Below are 23,204 nucleotides of genomic sequence, written 5' to 3'. Positions count from 1 at the left end.
GGTACGCATCTTTGATGTCCAGCGGAATGAGATATTCTGCCGTTACTAAGCTGGCAATGAGGGAGTGCATGGACACCATTTTGAACTTGTGGTGCGCCAGATACATGTTCAGTTTTTTTCTAAATTAGAATGTTTTGTACGGTACCATCTGGTTGTGGTGCCACAAAAAGATGTGAATAAAAACCTTTTTGTATGATGTTCTGGAGGAACATGGACTATTACTCTGGCGGACAAGAGTTGTTGAAATGCCAGTATAAGAAAGTTCTGGTCTGTGTCCGAAGGCGGAAGATCAATAGTGAAAAAACACTGGGAGGAAGGAAAAGCAATCTGAGCAAAAAGTTCTGATCCCATTTTCCCTGGAAGCCCCACAGACTAGCTCCAATTCTGGGGTGGGATAGAAGGTTGTCATGCCAAGTACATGTTATCAGTTTTGGTCCCGTGACAAGGGGACATGTGCAGAAGAGGAGGAAGTGGAGGTAGTGGAACATCTGCCTCTACCTCTGGTGTGTGCGTAGGCACCTCCAGTTTTACCTATGAAATTTGGAGGATCCCCGAAAGAACCGCCACACAAATTGTTTCCTAGGAGGTGGTGCTTCCAAACAGAAAACTGCCCGTAAAGGGCAGGACCTCCAATACTGCCTAATGCAGCGGTGGGGAACCTCCGGCCCGCGGACCGTATATGGCCCCCAGAGCCTGTCTTTGTGGCCCGCCCGACGGCTGTACAGCAAGTCAAGTACAGGCAAAATCTTGCGAAAGCTACCATCCTCTCATGAGATTTCCCCTGTAGGAGACTCCCTCCACAGCCGCCAGACCACACAGACTGGTGACTCATAACCTGCGGCAGGCGCCGGAGCGTGGGGCGGCTGCCGCAGGATGATTTGTACATTTTTATTTTTTAAATGGCCCTCGGACCTCAAAAGGTTCCCCACCCCTGGCCTAATGTAAGGGCTAGGCTTGTCAAGATTTTAGTCACAAGAAACGTCTGTCTATGACTGACAGGGCAGATTCTGGCTGCCAAAGTCGCCATGTCTCTAGAGGTCTCCCTGTTCTGAGATAGGTCTATGTTCTTCTAGACCTCTGGTAAGCTCCTCCGCCAATGTCTTAACACAAATGCAGTGCATAGAATGACCTCCGCTGTAGAATAAATATTCTTCAGCAGGGTTCCCAAGCACCTGTCCGGTGCTTCTTTCAAAGCAATCGCGGGTGGAAAAGGTATAGTAGAGTAGCCTTTTTTGGGGAATCTAGGAATCCGTCTGAGGTGAAATTTCTCACTTGGCCTAGCTTATTCCGATTTTTAACAGAGGTTCCTTCAGTTCAGTAGAATCTGGAAAGGTAACTAAAGGTGTTACAGAAAGTCCGAAAATGGACACTGGTGCAGAAGGTTTTGTATCCATACTAATTAGAGTGACCCACTCTGAAAGAGCGCAAATACCCTGTGAACCATCCTGAAACTCTAAAAGCTATTCAGACTCAGAGCCATGATGGACTCCCTCCTCAGGGAGGGCAATCTGATCCACATCCGAGTTGTCAGATTTGATTAAAAAAAGTTTTGATGAACCTATGCGCTTTTGAAATGTGTAAAAAAAAGGGTCAGTTTTATTTATTATTTATTTGCAGTTTCTTATATAGCGCTGCAGATTCCGTTGCGCTTTACAATAGTAGACAGTGATAAAACAAACTGGGTAACAGACAGACTTGGTGGTTAGAGGGCCCTGCTGCAACCTTACAATCTATTAGGTATATAGGAGGGAAACACAAGGACAGGCATCAGTAATAGCATAGCAGTCCCAACAAGTTACAAGTCCAGAAGGGAAGCTATATAATACATAAGTGCCTCAGGGGGTTATGCGTGTAGAACTTAAATATGATAGACTTGCCTGAAGAGGTGAGTTTTCAGGGAACGCTTGAAAGTTTGGAGGCTAGTGGAGAGTCTTATTGTGCGTGGAAGGGCATTCCATAGGATGGGAGCAGCCCGATGAAAGTCCTGTAATAGTGAATGGGAGCTAGTGATCTGCTCAGATGAGAGACGCAAATCTTGTGCAGAGCTGAGTGGTCGAGATGGGAGATATTGTGTGATAAGTGCAGAGATATATGCTGGTGCAGTATGGTTAATAACTTTATATGCAAGTAGAAGTGTTTTATATTGAATACGGTAATATATAGGCAACCAATGGAGGGACTGGCAGAGCGGATCAGCAGACGATGAGCGTCTTGCAAGGAAGATCAGCCTAGCAGCAGCATTTAAAATGGATTGCAGTGGTGAGAGTCTGTTCTTGGGAAGTCCAGTTAGGAGACTATTGCAATAATCAATGCGGGATATAATGAGTGCATGGATAAGAGATTTAGTAGTGTCTTGTGTGAGATACGGTCGTATTTTGGATATGTTTTTTAGATGCATGTAACATGATTTGGAGACAGATTGAATGTGGGGAACAAAGGACAGGTCAGAGTCGAGGGTGACCCCTAAGCAACGAGCTTGTGGGGTAGGGTAGATTGTCGAGTTGTCAACAGTGATGGAGATATCAGGATGGTAACTGTTCTTAGTTGGCGGGAATATAAGTAATTCAGTTTTGGAAATATTGAGTTTGAGTTGGCGAGAAGACATCCAAAATGTGATGGCAGAGAGACATTCAGAGACTCGGCCCAAAACCACTGGTGACAACTCTGGGGTTGATAGATAGATTTGAGTATCATCCGCATATAAGTGATACTGAAATCCGAAAGAGCTGATTAGTTTGCCAAGCGAGGAGGTATAGATTGAGAAAAGCAGAGGACCTAAGACTGAGCCTTGCGGAACTCCGACTGACAGAGGTAGTGAAGAGGAAGTAGAGTCAGAGAAGCGAACAGTGTCAAATGCAGCAGAAAGATCTAGAAGAATAAGCAGTGAGTAATGGCCTTTAGACTTAGCTGTTACCAGATCATTCACCACTTTAGTCAGTGCTGTCTCAGTGGAGTGTTGAGAGCGAAAGTCTGACTGAAGCGGGTCTAATAGGGTGTTGGAGTTAAGAAAGTTTGTTAGGCGAGAGTAGACAAGTCTCTCGAGTAGCTTGGAGAGGCATGGGAGCTGAGAGATAGGACGATAGTTAGAGAGAGAGTTAGGGTCAGAATTCTGTTTTTTTCAGAATGGGAGTAATCGCTGCATGTTTGAGCAGCGACGGAAAAGTACCAGTAGCAAGAGAGAGATTGCAGATTTTAGTTAAGGTTGGAATAAGCACAGGAGATAGATTTTTAATGCCTTGTGCAGGTATAGGATCAAGAGGAGAGGTAGTAGAGTAGGAGGATAAGAAGAGTGCGGATACTTCCTTTTCATTTGTGGGCTCAAACGAAGAGAAAGTGCCAGAGGGTTCAGGTGTGGCAGAAAGAGGGTTAGAGATTGTGGAGCATACCATTTCATCTCGGATGTTATCAATCTTGTCCTTAAAGTAGGAGGCAAGTTCTTGTGCACTGATGGTAGCCGGTGGGGGAGGAGGGTACAGAAGAGACTTAAATTTGTTAAAAAGTCGCTTAGGGTTGGTGGCATGAGAAGAGATGAGAGATTGGTAGTATGTTTGTTTGGCCGTGTCCAAAGCATTGCAGTAGGAGTGGTAGCTAGTCTTATATGTGAGGAAATCAGTAATATTACGAGATTTACGCCATTGGCGTTCAACTTTACGTGACTGATTTCGTAGTATTGTTAGTCTGTCCTCTTGTTCCTGGTCAGTCTCCATGGATAAGTTGTCCTCACATAACTCCTGCCTGCAACGGAGTCTGGGCGGACTTACAGCCGGGACGCGTACAGGCAAAGCCTAGCTCTAGCACTTATCCGTGGACAGTTCCCAAAGACCCTTAAATAGTAAATATCTAGGTGTGGTGCACTCCACACCACACCTAGATATTTACTATTTAAGGGTACCTCTTAGAATCGTGATACAATAATAAAGGAAATTTTCTTATCTGTGTCTGCTATCTTCCAGTTCACTTTTAAAAGAATCTGGAAGTCTTGGTCCATAGTAAAAAGAAAGAAAGAAAAAAAAAAGTGTACACTTTGTGTAGGATGTTGTGATCCTGCATTTGGTATCCAATTTCACTTACAGGCATACACCAACTCACTTATACAAGTGGTTATAAAATAACACATCATGGTTTCTTTAAATTATTCAATAAATAGGTGCGTACTTGTTATGAAGGTATCGGTGGCCCCGCCCCCTAACACTATTGCCCTGGCCAAGTGTCCACGCATAAGTGCTAGAGCTAGGCTTTGCCTGTACGCGTCCCGGCTGTAAGTCCGCCCAGACTCCGTTGCAGGCAGGAGTTATGTGAGGACAACTTATCCATGGAGACTGACCAGGAACAAGAGGACAGACTAACAATACACAGAGGATGTTGTGAGCAATACCAGTGTAACAATACACAAAGGATGTTATAAGCAAGAAACAAGGATCTACCAGTAACATAACGGTGGGTAAATCCCCAACTTATCTGCAAGGTGGTAACAGCAGGGAAGCGGGAACACCAAGGTACTGGCAGACAGGATACACCAGAACAGGAACACTGGAATACAGGTATGACACTTCTGGATATGCAGGGAACCAGGCTGGATCAAAAGGCAACAGCAAGACTCCAGGAACCGGGAACACTCTGGACACGCTGACACAGAACCATAACCGGCGTCTGACCGGCCTGCCCAGGAAGTTTAAATAGGACCCGTGACCAATGGTCTGCTGCTGCTGCTAATCAAAGCGGGGGAGCTAAACGCTGCACCTGTTCCTCAGCACGGCCGCCTGGCGTTCCCCGTCGCCTATGCAACTGCTGCGGCAGGGGAGGAAGTGGCCATGCAGAAGATCCTGGGCGCTCAGTGACAACCACCGGACATCTGAGTGTGCTGACGCGGCGGCATCCTGGTTGCCTGGCAACACCCGGGACACGCTGTTTGGAGGCTGCTGCGTGAGCGCTGGAACTGCTCACGTGGCCTCTAACAGTACCCCACTCACTTCTACAAATAATAATTGAAGCACATAAATGTTTCTTTTTTTTTGGACTGGTACCAGTACTCACGTAGTCAGATGTAGAATGACACACAACATATCTTTCACCTTGTTCAGGAATGGAGTAGACGTCTCATAAAAAGGTGATTTGTTCAAATAACATGCTATTCTTAAACAGGAAAAACTTGAATTACAATTAAAAATGAACAGGTAGAAGATAGGTTTAACACTCCAAGTGTAAGTGTCAGGAGATAAAATAGCCAGGCAAAACGGATAACGGACCAGTCCTCTCAGGACACAACACAAGATGTTACTGTAATCATCCTCTCAAATACAGAATCCCTACAGAACCATCATGGAATGCGCCATAATTGAAGGAGGAGGAAACTGTGACCCCACTACGTATGCCGGCCTAATAGTAAGGCAGAGCCAACTTGCTAGCCTCTGTTTGGAAGTTTGTATTGTATCTTGTGGTTTTTTATGTTTATGTGTAGGTACCATTATAACATAAGGCTGATTCAATATAGGGGATGTGGTAAAGATTCTGTGATACGGCCACGTAGGTGGCAAGTTATATGATAAATATGGTGTTTGGCGTAATAAAGATGTTAGCTTGGAATATCCGTGGGATAAACGATAAGATAAAACGATCTCTGGTGCTGAATCAGCTGAAACAGTATGAGGTGGACGTGATGTGTTTGTCCGAGACACATCTAGAGGGAAAGAAACTCCTGACATTAAGGAGACCCTGGATAGGTCACACATATCACTCCCCCTTTACATCAACCTCCAAAGGAGTTTCGATATTGATACGTAAAACACTGTCTTTCTCATGCAATAGAGTATCTATAGACCCTTATGGCTGTTATGTTTTCTTAGATTGTACGATTAATTCTAAGCAAGTGTTAATACTGGCATTATATATTCCCCCACCATTCTCATATAATATTTTGATTAAGGCCACCGAGTTTGCCGCTCAAACTCCACAGGTCCCCGTGCTATGCTTGGGGGACTTTAATAATGTATTAAATTCTAGATCAGATAGATGGAGCAAAACAGCAGCAGATAAAGGGAGGGGGAATCAGGGATTATCGGAGTACGTTGAAAATATGGGATGGATTGATCCCTGGCGTTTCCTAAACCCAACTGCAGTACAATATTCTTGCTTCTCTTCCACTTACACTGCCTTTTCAAGGATAGACATGATACTTACTTACAGGGATCTCATGCCGTTGGTCCGTAAGATCGATTACAAAGCACGAGGCATATCCGATCACTCTCCAGTTTATCTGGAGCTTGAAGTTGCCAACGAAAGAGGATTTGATTTTTGGAGACTAAATCCCACTTGGTTATATAGCATAGATCAAAAAAAGGATCTGGCGGAGCTTTGGCAGAGATTCTGTGAAAGTAATTTCAATTCAGCAGATATACACATTGTATGGGACGCCTTTAAGCCATATATAAGAGGAACCCTGAGAAAGTGCATCGCTGAACAAAAAAAGAAATGTAGAGAAAATATTGCTGAAATGGAAGGGGAGTGTATGGATAAGGAGAGGGAATATTGCATCAATAAGACAGGGACAGCATATACAGAATGGCAAGTGGCAAAGGAGGAGTGGTTGGTAGAAATTAGAAGGGTTAATTTAGAAATTATGGCGCATAAAACCAAGTTAAAGTATCAAACTGAAGACAGATCTGGGAAATACTTATCCTACCTAATGAAAAGTGATAGTTCATCGAATGTCATATTAAAGATGAAAAATATCAATGGCAGTATTGTTCATACTCCAAGTCAGATTGGAGAAGCATTTGTATCATATTTTACCCAATTATATGCCAGTAGATTGCAATTTCAAGAATTGGAGATAAAACGATATACTGAGAAATAAAGCTTCCAAAACTAGAGGAGGTAGGCATCCTGGAGTTAGATGCCCCCTTTAAATTAGAAGAAGTTATAGAGGCCATTAAAGCATCACCATCCAGCAAAACTCCAGGCTTGGATGGCATTACTGCTGAGTTCTATAAAAAATATGTAGATACATTAGCACCTTTGCTGTATAAAACTCTTGAAGAGGGATTTGTGTCGGGTGCCATCCCAAAGTCATGGACAGAAGCAAAAATAATTGTCATTTTGAAACCAGATAAAAACCCCTTAGAATTAGATTCATATTGGCCTATCTCTCTTATTTCCTTCGAGGCTAAAGTGGTGGCTAAAATACTTGCCAATAGATTAAACAAATATATCTCCAAACTGGTACATCCTGATCAATCCGGCTTTATGCAGGGCAAAGTTACCAGTTTAAATATCAGGAGGTTGTATTCTCACCTTCAGTTAACGGGGGAAAGAGAGAACCAGGCAGCAGTAATATCTTTAGATGCAACAAAGGCCTTTGATTCCATAGAATGGCTATACCTTTGGGAAGTACTTAGAGCCTACGGATTTGGCCCAAACTTTATAAGGTGGTTACAATTGCTATATACTGATCCTTCTGCCCGGGTATCTGTCAATGGCTGGACATCTGCCTCCTTTCGTCTCGCCAGAGGAACACGGCAGGGTTGTCCCTTGTCCCCTGCCCTGTTTGCTCTGGCGATCGAACCCTTGGCCTGTTTAATAAGGCAATACCCAGGCGATATAGGCTTCTCCTCAATGCAGCAAATAGAAAGCATCTCGTTATATGCAGATGATTTGCTAATTTATTTAAAACAATATAGGGAGACTCTGCCGATGATATTAGATTGCATAGGGGAATTTGGGGAATATACAGGATTTAAGGTTAATTGGGCGAAATCAATTATTCTTCCAGCTGGGCACCCGAGCAACTATACTCAAGACACCTCCCTCCAGTTGAAGTGGGTAACCACATTTAAGTACTTGGGAGTAATTATTTCCCGAGACCCAAAGGAGTTTATAGAATTAAATATTAACCCGGTAATGAAATGGCTAAAAGAGAAAATAAGAACGTGGAGTAGATTGCCGTTGTTAACAGCTGGAAGAATAAATTTGGTAAAAATGACGGTTTTACCCAAGTTTTTATATATAATACAGCAGTCGCCAATATATCTTCCCAAATCGCTATTTAGGAAATTGAACGGTATTATAAGCTCCTTTATTTGGAATGGTACCCGCCCCAAGATCAACCTAAACAACCTTATGAGATCCAGATCAGACGGGGGTATGGGTCTCCCCGACTTTAGGTGTTATTATATAGCATCTCAAGTGGTGCAATTAAATTCTTGGGGTAGCGTGACCGAGGAGGGTAGCCATTTGGTGAGAGAGATGGTAAGAGCTTCTACCCCTAAAATTGCCCCCATGGATAGATTGATACAGGGGAAAAAATACTCAGGAGAATTAGCTTTGGTGGAGCAAGCGGTTAAAATTTGGAAGGAAGTAAACTATATTCTGGAGGTAGACTATATAGATAAAGAAAGAAGGATAGTTGATTACCTCACCCCAAGGGAAGTGGAAGAGCTACAAATAGTTGAGGCATGGCATCCTTTTTCAATTATATTCCTCTCCCAGGTATATGATTCCAACGGCTTAAAATCGTTCCTCCAATTAACAGAAGAATACGACCTCCCAAAGACCCACTTTTTTCGATATCTTCAAATGAGAACCGCGCTGGGGGGGGGGGGGATTTTTACTGATACCTCCCCGCAATTTGAGGAGTCGGAGATTAAAAAGCTTATCAAATCCCCCAATAACCCAATAACAAAAAAATAGTATCCAAGGTATATGGAATACTAATGAAAAACAAAAACAGGGATGGCCTAATACAGTTAAAAGAAAAATGTGAGTAATGTTGGAGAGATAAGCGAGTTGGAATGGATCAGGGCAAAGAAGGGGGTGACTAATGCAACTAATTCGATCCGAGTGCAACAAACCCAACTCTTCATTTTACACAGATCCTATATGTCGGCAAGTAGATTGGAAAAATTTGGGGGAAGAGCGTCATCAGATTGCCCAAAATGCGGTAACTCCCCAGGTACATTCATGCACTTAATTTGGGAGTGCGAATTGGTAGCAGAGTTCTGGGATAACGTCAAGTCAAATATAATAAGTACTGGGATACCTCCCGAAATCCTGACCCCAAAGAGCTGTTTACTGGGAATAGTGCCAGGAGATATGGATAGGAATGTTAAATTGTATGTGAATAATCTCGTCTCAATTGCCAAAATCCTGGGTAGTAAGTGGATGTCTAATGTTGCACCTTATATAGAAGTATGGAAGGCACGGGTGAATTTTATTATAGAACAAGAGAGAAATCTTGCACAAGCACGAAACACAAAAAAAAAAAAAAAAAATTATTCAATATGGAATTATTGGTTACAGTCACCTCTATATAGAAAAAGTACACTTGCCCAAACCTAAAATTGTTCTTGCTCTTTTTATTCTTGCACTTTATTAACATTACCCATGTAAACTTATGAAAGAGGTATAAATATTGAGAAAGTAAACTTAAACACAACCACATTTTAGAAGATTGCTTCTTTTCACTTTATTTATTTATTCTATTCTCTTTTTTCTTTAGCATCCACTCCCACTGAGTACACTAAGAAAATAGTAGATTATGGCAAGTAGATGTAGGGGTATAGTATATACAATAAAGATCTACATTACAGTCTCCCCAGTAGATATTATGATATTTGGATATGAGTTGATCAGCCATTAATTATCTTCCTATTTTTTTTTTCCCCATTCTATTTTTTTTATATATTTATCTTGTGTTTTGGTACCTAAACTATGTATGTATGTCTTTGTGAATGTAATATATGTTTTGTAATGTTCCAATTATGTGATGTTTTATAAAATGACAATAAAGATTTAAAATTTTAAAAAAAAAAACCTCTGTTTGGAAGCAGGCCAACCGGGCTTCGCTGTATCATATAGAATAAACAAAGCATCAGACTTTCGAACAGAAGCCATTCTGGAGACTTAGATCTTGGGAACATGCAGTACAACCAGAGACCTGGAGTCACTGGAGTCCTCTGTAAACGCTGGTACCACAATCGGTTGATTGATGTGGAACGAGGATACCACTTTTGGAAGGCATGACGCTTTTGTCCATAACTCAGTCCGGTCTTCGTGAAAGACTAAGAACGGTGGACGACAAGACAGCACACTCAAATCCAAAACTCATCTGTCTGAGGCTGATGAAGTTCATAAGCGGCAATAAGCCGATAACCACACTCTGAGCAAAGTACGTTACTTGGGGTTGCCTGGGAATACTGCTGACTCGGAATGATTAGAACATCGATGACTGGAACGACGGTTGGAACATCGATGACTAGGATGATGGTTGGAACATCAATGGCAGGAACAATGGTTGGGACATCCATGACAAGACCGATGGTTGGAACATAGATGGCAGGAACAATGGCTGGTACATTGAATGCAGGAACGATGGCTGGAACATCAAATGCAGGAACAATGGTTAGAACATCGACAGTGAATGATGGCTGGAACATCGACTGGAGCTAGACAATGAACTGATGAGGTGAGTATACCTTTAACCGGACACATGATCACAGGAGCTGGAATACCTGGAATGAAGCACACTGCAGCAGAGAGACACAACTGTATGAACAGGAGACAATTGAAGTACTAGCAATGTGTTTTGGATTTCTCAGCATACATATACCCACTGAGAAGTCAGGATTGGCAGGGCAATTATGACAGGGATCCAGACAACACAGGATTGTCTCAGAATGACACATGACTGGGAAAAACATGGCAGCCCCGGTGTCAGGCTATGGAGGGAAAATCTGTTTGTACACACCATGCTTGTGGCCAGCAGCAGTGGCGGCGGACTGGGAGATTGCCAGGCACTGAGGACTAACACTCAGCATGAGAGACGAGACATGCTGCACAGCTGCAGGCTCAGTTGTGCTTTAGAGAACATGGAGGTGATTGCGGAGTACTGCCGTACTGCACACAGGACACATGCTGCATCCTGGCTTGAGACGCAGGCACAGTCTGTGCAGACATTTGCAAGGTAAGAAAGTCTGTTAATCACCCGGATCTTGACACTGAAACTTCGCTCCCTCAAGCTAATGTCTCCACTCTTCAAGAGCGGATTTAACGGCAAGCAGTTCCCGGTTACCAACATCTTAATTTCGCTCAGCTGTAGAGAAATTTTGTGAAAAGAAATCACATGGATAAAGAAGACCATCCACCTTATCCACTTGGGAAAGAACGGCTCCTATACCAATCTCCGAGGCAACCACCTCCAGGATGAACGGAAGATCCGGGTTTGGATGACGTAATACTTTGGCATCTTTAATTTTTTAAATGCCTCCATAGCAGACTCAGGCCAACAAGAAGCATGTGATCCTTTCTTCATCAAAGCTACGATGGGTGCAACTATTTCCGAAACTGAAGGGATGAACTTACGATAATAATTAGCAAACCCTAAAAATATCTGTGGGGACTTGAGATTTGAAGGTTGAACCCAGTCCACAATGACTTGAACCTTAACCGGATCCATCTGGAAACCCCTGGGAGAAATTATATACCCCAAAAAGATATGCTTTCTACTTGGCCTCAGGCAAAGATAAAGAATATAAACAACCCTTAGGTAATTTTGCATGCAGAAGAAGAGAAATGGCACTATCTTATGGACAATGAGGTGGCAAAACCTTTGTCTCTGTTTTAGAAAAAACATCAGAAAAAGACAAGTATTGGACAGGAAGTAGTGAATTACAAATTTTGGTAACATGTACAGGAAGATGAAGACAGGAGGACGTACAAACCTTGCCCCACTGTAATAGAACTGTTTGATAAATTTGTTGCAAAAGAGACTACCAAACAACAGTGTTTCTTTTACTCTACTTGATACTTTGCAAGTTTAATAAAATCACCTTATAGCATGCCAGACACCACACCGGCAAGGGGATATTTTAGCTAGTTTGCTATCAATTTGATTGAGCCCCTCTGCTCCAGACCATATTGGAAGCAAGGGCATTCTTATTTTAAAAAATATTTTGTTTGTCCTGTCAAAGAAAAAAATAATAACTTTTTTCTTGACAACTGTTGCATGTTCAATGTGATGTTTGGAGAAATATTTATGTACTTACAGTTGGTTCCTCCATATTTTAAATAAATAACCAAATAAAAGTTAATTTTAATACCATCAAATTTACAAGTTGTGCCCCAAAAAAGAGGGAGTTCTTTTCTTTCTTCTTTACTCCCACTGTAACTCCCCCTTCTGCCAATCAAAGCTTCAATTATGTTTTCTTTACCAAGGTAATGCTAAAACCACTGGAGCTAAAGGACTATGGATAATGAAAAAATCTAAACTGTTTGAATGAGTTAACCCAATGTTAAGTTCAAGGTGTACAGTACGATGGGAAATCAGCCCCTTGGGTAAAAAATTACCATCTAAACCGTATACGGATAGTTCAGATGGATGGGGAACTAGAGAAATGCCATGATCCCAGACAAACAAACAGAGTAAACAAATTCCCTGCAGATCCACTATAAATGAAGGCATGGGATTCCCACTGCAGTAATCAAAGGCCCAAAGAGAAAAAAAAATAATTAAGAATTATTGGGAGAAAAAAAAGAGATTGGCCTCAGAAGATTACCCCTCTATCCTTGGCATTTCCTGGATGCTCTGGGCAGGCTCCAACCAGATGCCCCCTTCCTTCGCAATATAGGCAGAGACCAAGGGAGCATCGAGGAGCCCTTTCCTGGTTTGACAGGCGAGAGACACCAAGCTTCATAGGTCCCTCACTGTCAAGTTTAGGCTCCCCGACAGAATCGAGGTAAGGACTGGCTGGTAACTCCTGTTCAGAGCGTCTCGCTCGAATACTCCGGTCTATCCGGATCACAGGATGCATTAAATCATCCAGAGAAGCTGGTGCCGGATACTGTACCAGGAAATCCTTGATCTGATCTGCAAGGCCAAGTCAGAATTGACTTTGCAGGGCAGGATCAGTGGCATAACGGTGAAATTCAGAGCAATATGCCTCCGCTGTACGACGACCCTGCCTCAGTGCCCTGAGTTAAGCCTCCACAGAGGCTGCTTTATCAGGATCATCATACAAAACTCTGATAGCTTTGAAAAAGGAGTCTACCGTCTGAAGCTCAGGAACATCCGCCCTAAATTGAAGCGAACGGTGATATGAAGGATCCCCTCTGAGGCAGAGAGAGGCAGAAAGGCAGTCACATAGCTCCTATGCACAGTTCTGCAGAAAATGGTGCCGTTTGCGAGGAGAAATGCAGGGGAATGCTGGGATTCCTTCTGTCGCACTAAGTTCCACCCACCACAATGGCGTGCTTTTTGGGGAAAAAAAAGCTGCATGTCTCACAACCGCCATTTACTTGGACTCCTCTGCAAATGGGGAGCCGGGCATACTCATGCTGCCTTCTTGGCCAGTGCCGGTAGGGCTGGGGGGACCATGGTGCAAGCTGCCACCTGCAGCAGCATCCATTCACTCTTTGACAGTGGTTCAAGGAGCCGGGGACCCTAGCGCAGACCACAAGCAGTGGCGCTGGGGACCCCCGGCAGTTCCCCTGGTGCACAGGCAATTGGCAGAAGCTGCTTGTCTGTCCTCAATATAAAAATAAGTATTAAAATAAACATCATTTTAAAAATAATTATATTTGCCCTGAGACAATGCAGCACCCAGCTCCTGTAGGGCACAATCTAAAGGTGCCCATACACATTACAATTATTGTATACAATATTGCATCTCAGTTTTGCAATGAGATGAGATCTAGCACAAAAAGTATGTGCTGCACATACGTTTTAAACTAGATCTCATTGCAAAACCGAGATGCTATGAGATGCAATATTGTACACAATAATTGTAACGTGTATGGGCACCTTAAGTCTGCCTGGTGAGGGGAAGTAGAGTGGAGGAGCCAGCCACACTTGTATAATTCTTAAAGTGCCCAAGCTGCTAGTCATGGCCCTCTATTCCCCAATGTGTTCTCCAGTACCACCTAGTGGATGAAAAATCAATTAAATGAAATTCTAATGTTGTAGTTGTCTGAGATGCACACTGGCAGTTACACAAATATTTGCTACTTCATACAAACACACAGAGGTGCTCGCAGATACTGTAAATTGAAAATGGGCAATCTTAATAACCCATGCTCATGCAGAATGGCTGTGGAAACAGACGGTGGTGCCATGTTTTCTGCACACTTCACTTTGTGAATAAATCATCACTGCAACTCCTCTGAACATACCCATACGCAGGTGCGTGGCCATGGTGGCAGTGGAGTAACATGCAAGTTGCTGTGCTCCTCCAAGACATCCTGCTCCCCCCTCAGGTTGGAACCTACAATCTCCGTTTGAGGAACGACTGCTTCCTCTGCTGAAGCCTCAGTTTCCACCAGGGGCCGCTCTTCACCTCCATGTGTGGAGACCTCACAGCGTGACACGATGCCTGCCTTTAGTGGTTGTGGGGATGGAGACACCGCCACTGACATGGATCGGGCTGGAGGACCTCCCACTGACCACTTTTGAGCCACCACACACACCAGGTACCCAGAGTTTGTCCTCTCCCCTCCTGCTGTAGCCTCGGTGCGTGGGATGGGGGACGCTCACTCCTTGCTTCTGAAATAGCCATCTTCTTCCTCTGCACTGCCAGTGCCCAAACCCCACAGTGCTACTTCCTTATGAGGGGTACACTCTCTGGCCCACAGTTATTATAAACAGTGGCAAGAGGGTCGCACTTCCCTGCCAGCAGCTTTGTGGGCTCTAAGGACATATAGATCATCACTTACAGGGCTGCGTCCATTCTGCCCTCTCCTGGGATGCAGATACAAGTTTGCTGACTTATGCTTCTGCCCTCACTACTCAATGTAATGGGGTAAGTCTGTTCCAACCATCTATTGCATTTAAATTTAGACTTTGAATACTGGGACTGCTGCTTGTGCCCCACATTTACCTACAACAGGCTAAGCCACCTGGGCCCCATGCCCTCCCCTCTGCACTATTATTTATTAACAGTTTGTTATAGATCGCATACATATTTCACAGCACTTTACAGAGTAGAGTGCCCATGGGGAAAAACCATCATCCGTCTAATGCCGGTGCCAAACTGGAGAATTATACAAGAAATCCTCCTACCCCTCCCTCACACAGGACCCTGTCTCCCCTCCCTCGCCCCCCTTGACTTCTGATGCCGCTGATCCACCATTGGAGGTACTGGATGCCCCCTCAGCCAGGCACTGCATGCCCCCTCAGCCAGTGAAACCAGACTCACCGACAGGATTGCTCAAAGGTACTGGATGCCCCCTCAGCCAGTACAACCAGACTCACCGACTGGATTGTTCAAGTTCAATTTGACCTCACCACATTCCGTCAGGATCTGACGGATCTCACCTCTTGATCTTCTTTCCCAATTTTTGGGATGTTTAGCTCTTGTTTGGGAATTAGGCATAACTCGGGTTGGGGTGTTTATATGTTTTAAAGTAAGTATTTTGTTTTCTTTGATTTATGATATTCTTGGTGTATTTGTTTCATGGCTAGGCTTAATTTCCTCAGTTGGAACATTTGCGTATTGAATGACAAGCGCTCTCTCGTGCTTACTCAAAAAATGGAAAGGGTGCAGACTGGCACTAAGTGTTTCTAAAATGTGCACTTAATTCAGTTTCAGTTATACTAGCAGCAATGTATGTCCCCTGCCCTACTCCAATGGCCTTCTCAAAAAATTAGCTAGATTTTTGGCTTTATACTTCTCTAGCCTAATAATATGTCTCGATAACTTTAATAATGTCCTTAACTCAACAACTTGACAGGCACCACCTCTGGCCCCTCCTCTCACACATGCTCTACACCATTCGCAGAGTTGCTCCTAGAGAGCTGCTTCTAGAGATGGGTTTAGTTGATGCCTGGCGCCAAAAACACCCAAATCTATGGCAATACTCATGCTTCTCCCTCTCTCACTCCTCCTTTTTGAGGATCGACCAGGCCCTTCCCACGAAAGCCCTCTTGCTACGTATTAGTCATGTTAGATACAAAAGTAGAGGTATATCTGACGATTCCCCCATTACACTATCCCTTGATTTCAATTGCCAAACTGGCCAGAGGGTCTGGAAGCTTCATTCCTTCTGGCATGCACGCATGGTTCCTGTGATAGAGCTCAAAGTCACATGGGGTGAATTTTTTCTGTACAAATCTCCTGGCATCTCTCCTATGACTCTATGGGGTACTTTTAAGGCATTTGCTAGGGGCACTCATTCGTACCGTCTCTGGTTTAAAGGCTTCGTATAGAAAGCAAAAGGGAGATTAGGAATTAGCTTGTACTGCCGCAGAGCTCGCTTATCTGTCAGACCGCTCAGTGGCCTTAAAATCCGAGTGGCTTCAGACACAAAGGGAATGGATATCATATCAGGAGGACAAGTCCAAATATAAACTTCTATTCCCGTCCCACTTAGCCTACGCTACTGGGGATAGGCCAGGTAGCTTCCTGGCCCATTGAGCTAGAAGAGGCCGCATCAATAGCACCGTGGTTCAAATTCAATAATCCTGACATAGCGGATGCCATTGTTGCCATCTACAGTAAGCTGTATGAATCCAGGCTGGTTTGTAGTTCTGATGAACTGAGGTTGTATGTAAGTAGTATCCCCCTTACTTCTATTTCGTACTCTGGACTAAATAAACACCACAGTTAAATCCTTCCCCTCTAAAAAAAAGCCCCGGGTACTGATGGAATCCCGGTTGATTTCTATAAAAAAACACTTACAGTTGTCTTCAAAATTATTCAACCCCCACTGAAATTGAATGTTTTGGCCAGTTTGACATTGATTTTGATCATTCAGTCATCTTGCTTACATTTACATGAAAGAGGCACTTGTAGGTCAGAGAAATATAAACTTAAGTTTATAATGAAATAACCACAAATGTCTTTTCTGTGCTCACATCATTATTAGTTTTTATTCAACCCCCAAGTGACATTCAATCTTAGTACTTAGTACAACATCCTTTTACAGTTATAACAGCTTTTAAACGTGAAGCATAGCTTGACACAAGTGTCTTGCAGCGATCTACGGGTATCTTCGCCCATTCTTCATGGGCAAAAGCCTCCAGTTCAGTCAAATTCTTAGGCTTGCGCACTGCAACTGCTTTCTTTAAGTCCCACCAGAGGTTCTCAATCGGATTTAAGTCTGGTGACTGCGATGGCCACTCCAAAATGTTCCAGCCTTTCCTCTGCAACCATGCTATAGTGGACTTGGAGGTATGCTTGGGATCATTGTCCTGTTGAAAGGTCCAACGTCTCCCAAGCCTCAGGTGTGTGACGGACTGCATCACATTTTCATCCAATATCTCCTGGTACTGAAGAGAATTCATGGTACCTTGTACACGCTGAAGCTTCCCTGTACCTGCAGAAGCAAAACAGCCCCAAAGCATAATTGACCCTCCGCCATGCTTCACAGTAGGCAAGGTGTTCTTTTCGTCATATGCCTTGTTCTTCCTCCTCCAAACATAGCGTTGATCCATGGGCCCAAACAGTTCTAATTTTGTTTCATCAGTCCACAGAACACTATCCCACAACTTTTGTGGTTTGCCCACATGACTTTTGGCATACTGCAGTCGACTCTTCTTATTCTTGGGAGACAGCAAGGGGGTGCGCCTGGGGGTTCTGGCATGGAGACCTTCATTACGCAGTGTGCGCCTTATTGTCTGAGCTGAAACTTCTATACCCACATCTGACAAATCTTTTTTCAGTTCCTCAGCAGTCACACGGGGACTTTTATCCACTCTACGCTTCAGGTAGCGCACAGCAGTCGAAGTCAGGATCTTCTTTCTTCCACGACCAGGTAGCATTTCAATAGTGCCCTTTGCCTTGAATTTGCGAATGATGCTTCCTATGGTGTCTCTTGGTATGTTTAACTTCTTTGCAATCTTCTTATAGCCATTGCCCTTCCTGTGAAGACAAATCACCTCTTCTCTTGTCTTCCTGGACCATTCTCTTGACTTCACCATGTTTGTAACCACACAAGTAAATGTCTAGAAGGAGCTGAGTATCACAGTCATTTTAAAGCTGCCTAATTGGTGCTTATTATGCTTGATTGGTGCTCGGTGACATCCACAGGTGTTTTCAATACCTGATTGAAAACACCAGAATTAACCTCTCTTCTTCAGAGTGGTAGTCTTTAAGGGGTTGAATAATTGTGGCAATGAAGAAACCACAAAATACACATTTACTACTGTGTTATATAAACAATTGATGTCAGTTTAGTTGCATTTGGTTCTTAAAAACGTCCTTGTAGGATTTCATTCTGAATACAATTCCAAATGTACACTATAGTCCCTAAACCCCTTTACAGCATTGGGGGTTGAATAATTTTGAACACAACTGTAGATTTCTTTGCTCCATGGTTATTTACCATTTATCAGCAACTGCTAGAAATGGATGCCCTCCCGCCCTCTATGTCCGAGGCCCTGATTGTACTCATTCCTAAACGGGGTAAGGATCTCCCTGCTCTCTGGATCCAGCTCTCCCTGAATCCTACCGTCCTATCTCCCTGCTCTTTACGGATATTAAGATCCTTGCCATAAGACTGAACTGGGTCATTGAACATATTATACATTCGGACCGAACTGGGTTCATGCCCCATAAATCCACTTCTCTTAACCTGCGATGGCTCTACACCCAACTTCAGTCCTCTCATGGGGAGTCCCACTCCACAGTTATAGTCTCCCTTCATACTGCCAAGGTGTTTGATTCCGTGGATGGAATCCATGGGAATTGTGGTCCAGTGTTTACAAGTTATGTTAAATGTATGTACTCAGGATCTACACTATTCGCAATGACTATCGAGACCCTCGCTTGTTTAATTAGACAATCCCCTGTTATACATGGCATGACTATAGGAAACAGAGAAGATAGAATTGCTCTATATGCGGACTATATTATGCTGTTCCTACAGAATTATGCACATTCTATGCCTCAGCTCCTCCAACTTATTAACCAGTATAGGTAAAATTTAGTGTTATAAAGTAGATTAAGTAATTCAGCAAAATAGTATAGTGCCAGAAGTTGTAATAAGAGAAATATCTGAAGTCCCACCAATAATCAGTCACCCACCATTAAATAAAGACTTTTATTACAATGATATAGTATATAATAACCCAGGTAACATAATGGTTCTTGCACCTGTGACTACTTAAACTGCTGTAGGTTATGCATACACATAAAACACTTTCAGTAAAATACACTATGATTTACATCTTACATGAAGTAGAGATGAGCATCTCTACATATACTGTAGCTGGATGCTGGTACCCCGCCATCCAGCCAGGTATTGTATCCTATGTTTCCTTGTGCTGTCACACTTCTCACATACCATTAATTAAGGTTTAGAAATATTTTATTTAAGATAAGTTGTTAATTGGACATTAACACATGGTGGAATGATAAAGTGAAATAAAATATTTGGTATTGGAATCTATAAATTAAGAATATATATAGTAAGCTTAATACAGATGAATTTAGAATAAGCAGTGTCAGGAGATTTGAAATGGACTTTAACTGTGTTTTTTCTATTAGAACTAGTATCATGCGATATGAACAAACATAAAACCCACGTATATTGTGACATTAAGAGCATGGTGACATTGTAAAAGAAAACTTAAACTAACATTGGCTTCTGTTAACTTAGAAGATAACAAACTTTCTGTTATGGACTATGAACGACAGTGATCATTCATCATCTATGCTAACTGATTTCACTTTCTGAAGTATCAGAGTTGTCGAGTGTGGTGGCGTTCGCCGCCTTCTGAAGATATACATGACATTACATTATCAAGGAGGTTCCATGATGACCAATACGTGGAGAATTATAATGATTATGAAGATACACCCCTTTTAGAATTATGTACGCCCCTACATTAAAATATGTACGCCTTGTTGTCAATTATTAATTATTGCATTACTCAGCTTCTCTTATTGTATAAAAGAGACGGTAATCTGGCCTAAAGCCAGAGATTGAAATGCCCAACTCTCTGTAAGCTTGCATAATAAATATACTTTATCACTGCCTCGTATTAAGGAGAAATAATTTATTTCTATCACAACAGATCCAGTTTTTTATTTTTCACAGGATTTACTATACCCCAGACATACTGTATCACATTGGTAGCATCCCTGTTCTGGTGTTCTCTAAGTGCGGTGCACTGGAAGGCTTTATTTGGCATCTGCTCTGGTCATGCCCCCATACAGCAGATTTCTGGTCGGGAGTTGAGACTATCCTAATCACAGGCATCCCGAGAGATGTCCTTTCACTGGCAGTATGTATATTGGCTATCCTAGAAAAGGAATCCCTGGATTCTCTGAACAGGTGCTATGTGATTAACCTATGCACTCTTGCCAAGGTGTGCATTGCCAGAACTTGGCTTGCTAAGACTTTCCCTACTACACAATCTTGGCTTGGGCTACTTAAAGAAACCATTTCCCATGAGAAATTTACATATCTAGCAAGGAAAACTAGCCATAAATTCCTGATCCAGGTGGCTGGATTCACAATATGCAATCAGTGAAATATAAGCTTCTGTGGCCCAATTTTCCCTGAGGCTCACTGCCGACCACCATTAAATGCATACTGTTATGCACTTATGTACCTATTTATTTGATGTGAACTACTACTCTCTTAAATACGCCCTTCCTATGACTTACACTCCGTAATCTGCATATATAAATGTTAATCGTCAATATCTACAATTGTTCTCAATGTTAGTTTCAAGCATAACATGATCTGACATTGAATACCCATGAGCATCTGTTTGTTATATCATATCTTTATTATTTTTGTTGTTTTTTGTTTTTGTTCCTTTGTATTTCAATTCACAAAATAAACAATAAAAATGATAAAATTAAATGAAGGGAAAAAAAAGGCCCATAAGCACTATAAGATTAGCTTTCCAATCTGACTGGTTAGAATGTAAATCTGGAAATTTTGGGGAGCAAATGACAATTGACCATTTGCTCCTAAACATGGAATACAGAGAAAAATGGTCATTCACACAAATTGGTTAAATCAATTTATGCAGATGACGGCTTTTGTCCTTTTTCAGCTTTTGGGAGCAAATGGTTGGCTGTAATTTGTTCCCAGAAATGTCCAGGTTTTCATTTCAACCAGCCAGATTGGAAATAATCTTATAGTGTGTATGGGCTTTAAGGGGACATCCACTGCCAAATCAGTTTTAGAAAAGAATTGAAACCATCCATATTCCCATGTTCCCCATTAATAAAATCAAAACATATTACTTGGAAAATGAGCCCACTTAAAAAAAAAAAAAAAAAAAAAAAAACTGGTAATCTTGGTTAAGTTGGGTACACAGGATGGTATGTCCAACTGGCTGGTTGGACAAACTCTGAGAATTTATGAAAGCAAATGAAAAATCAGTCATTTACTGTAAAGATAGGCAAAAATTTCCATTCAGATAAATGGGTTAAATCAAAACCGTGCATGAAAGAAAATGGCCAATGGTACATACATTAACAGATTATTGTTTCAACCAGCCAGGACATACTTGTAGTGTGTATGCATCTTTAGTCTTCCCTTACACAAATAATCCACCCTTATATTAAAAGCATTTATTATATATTTTTCCAATATGGAATTTCAAAGCAATTCAATAGTAGTCTCTTTAAAAGGTCACTTTTTTTAGGCAAAATGTCACATTTTTAAGCAATTTGTTTCTGCACTTCTTTCTCCATTATATAATCCCGTAACACATGCTCTGTATTATGTACACATATGTATGATAGTATTGAATAATACAATTAAAAAAAGAGAATGAAACAAAAAGGAAACCGCTAATATTTGTTGTTCGCTCAATGCAATGTTTCTGTAAATTACAGCAACCTTCAACTTCCTACCTTTTCACCCTTTTCCTTAGAAACCTGTCGTTTATCATTGACATCACATTTGTTCCCAAGAATCATTTTTTCAACATCAGCTGATGCATGCTGCAAGATAACACACCATTAATCAACTTTTTTTCTCCAACAAACACACCGTATCTACAGTTCATAAAATCCTTTGAACACCTGCATGAGTCTGTGAGCCATTGGTATACTGCAGAAAACTTATGTAGGTAGCTGGCAATTAACTGTGGTGCAGAGAGAGAAAAAAGTTTATATTTCATTACAACAAGATATTATTTCTAAAGTATATGATTTGTCAAGCAAAAGAGGAAAAATTACATTGACAGAATGTTTCATTATTGTTTATTAGATATTTTGAAATATTGAAATAAAAAAACACAAGAAAACATAACTGTTTACTTAGTGTAATAAATACATTATTTTGCGTTGCACTTAAGAAGCAGTGTTATTTATGTAGCAAAGTTAATAAATTCTTAGGGAAATATTCAATTACCTCCCCAAAAATTTCCAACAACAAAAAAATGGGTTTTAAAGTGATTTAAGCCCAATGGTCATTCTCAGACAATTCATTACTAGCCAGTTTATTTTCGGCAACAAAAAACATAGGATCCATGATAAGTTCCCAAACCCATATGTTTTGTGCTTAAGTTTGCAAAAACAGGTAAGTTATCATCAGGGATTTTGTTTTACTCATTCCCCATCCAGGTCAAAAATATCCCAAATGACTGCCAGCTCTTTCAGGGATAATTGGATAGCCCTTGGGGGATCAATTTACTTTAAAACCTGAATGGAATATAATAGACCTAAATTAATAATATAGATTGTGAGGTTACACACACCTATATAGATTACTTTCAATTTCATATCATGGTATGGATGGAGTCCAATTCAGAATGTTTTAATCACATCTTCATACGTATGGTGTAGGGCTATCCATTACCAACTATATTGTTTTTTTATTAACAGTTATTTATATAGGGCCAGCATATACTGCTAATTATTACTAGGGAAAAGTATCTAGGGTGATCTGTCTTTGGGAGGATCAAATAATAAAAAAATAAAAAAAAAATACCCCAATTGTTTCTTATATATATTTTTCAACTGCTTCTCTCTGAACTATAACGTTTCAGGGCTGGTGCCCTTTTATCAAGACTTGATAAAAGGGCACCAGCCCTGAAACGTTGGCTTTAAGACAGTTGTCTGCTTCTTCATTTACTTCCGAGTGACATCCACCGTTTGAAATATATGTTATACCTTTGGATGAGCACCGGAGCCGTTGGTTTTCAAATAGCAGAGTGCCGGACAGTCTGGACTGTATATATATATATATATATATATATATATATATATATATATATATATATAGTGTAGCTGTGGCGGCACTCTGATGGG

At 41.7% G+C, this 23,204-nt stretch overlaps 1 protein-coding gene across 6 annotated transcripts in view; it reads right to left on the bottom strand.

The window, feature by feature from the left end:
• The window catches only part of LOC146069168 (ras-related protein Rab-8A), a 454,991-nt gene that overhangs the window by 181,863 nt on the left and 249,924 nt on the right, over nt 1–23,204 (bottom strand). For 5 of the 6 annotated variants that reach the window (XM_083179290.1, XM_083179286.1, XM_083179287.1 and 2 more), the window contains one exon: nt 21,804–21,893. The exons of the other annotated variant lie outside the window; for it this stretch is intronic. In XM_083179290.1, the coding sequence (XP_083035416.1) occupies nt 21,804–21,893 (90 nt within the window). The remainder of the gene's footprint in view (nt 1–21,803; nt 21,894–23,204) is intronic. 6 annotated transcript variants of the gene reach the window in all.

This window comes from Crinia signifera, chromosome 1 (assembly GCF_055691185.1).
Source record: "Crinia signifera chromosome 1, ASM5569118v1, whole genome shotgun sequence".
Taxonomy (NCBI): domain Eukaryota; kingdom Metazoa; phylum Chordata; class Amphibia; order Anura; family Myobatrachidae; genus Crinia; species Crinia signifera.
Note: the sequence above shows the minus strand (reverse complement) of the source record. Positions and strands in the feature narration are given on the sequence as shown.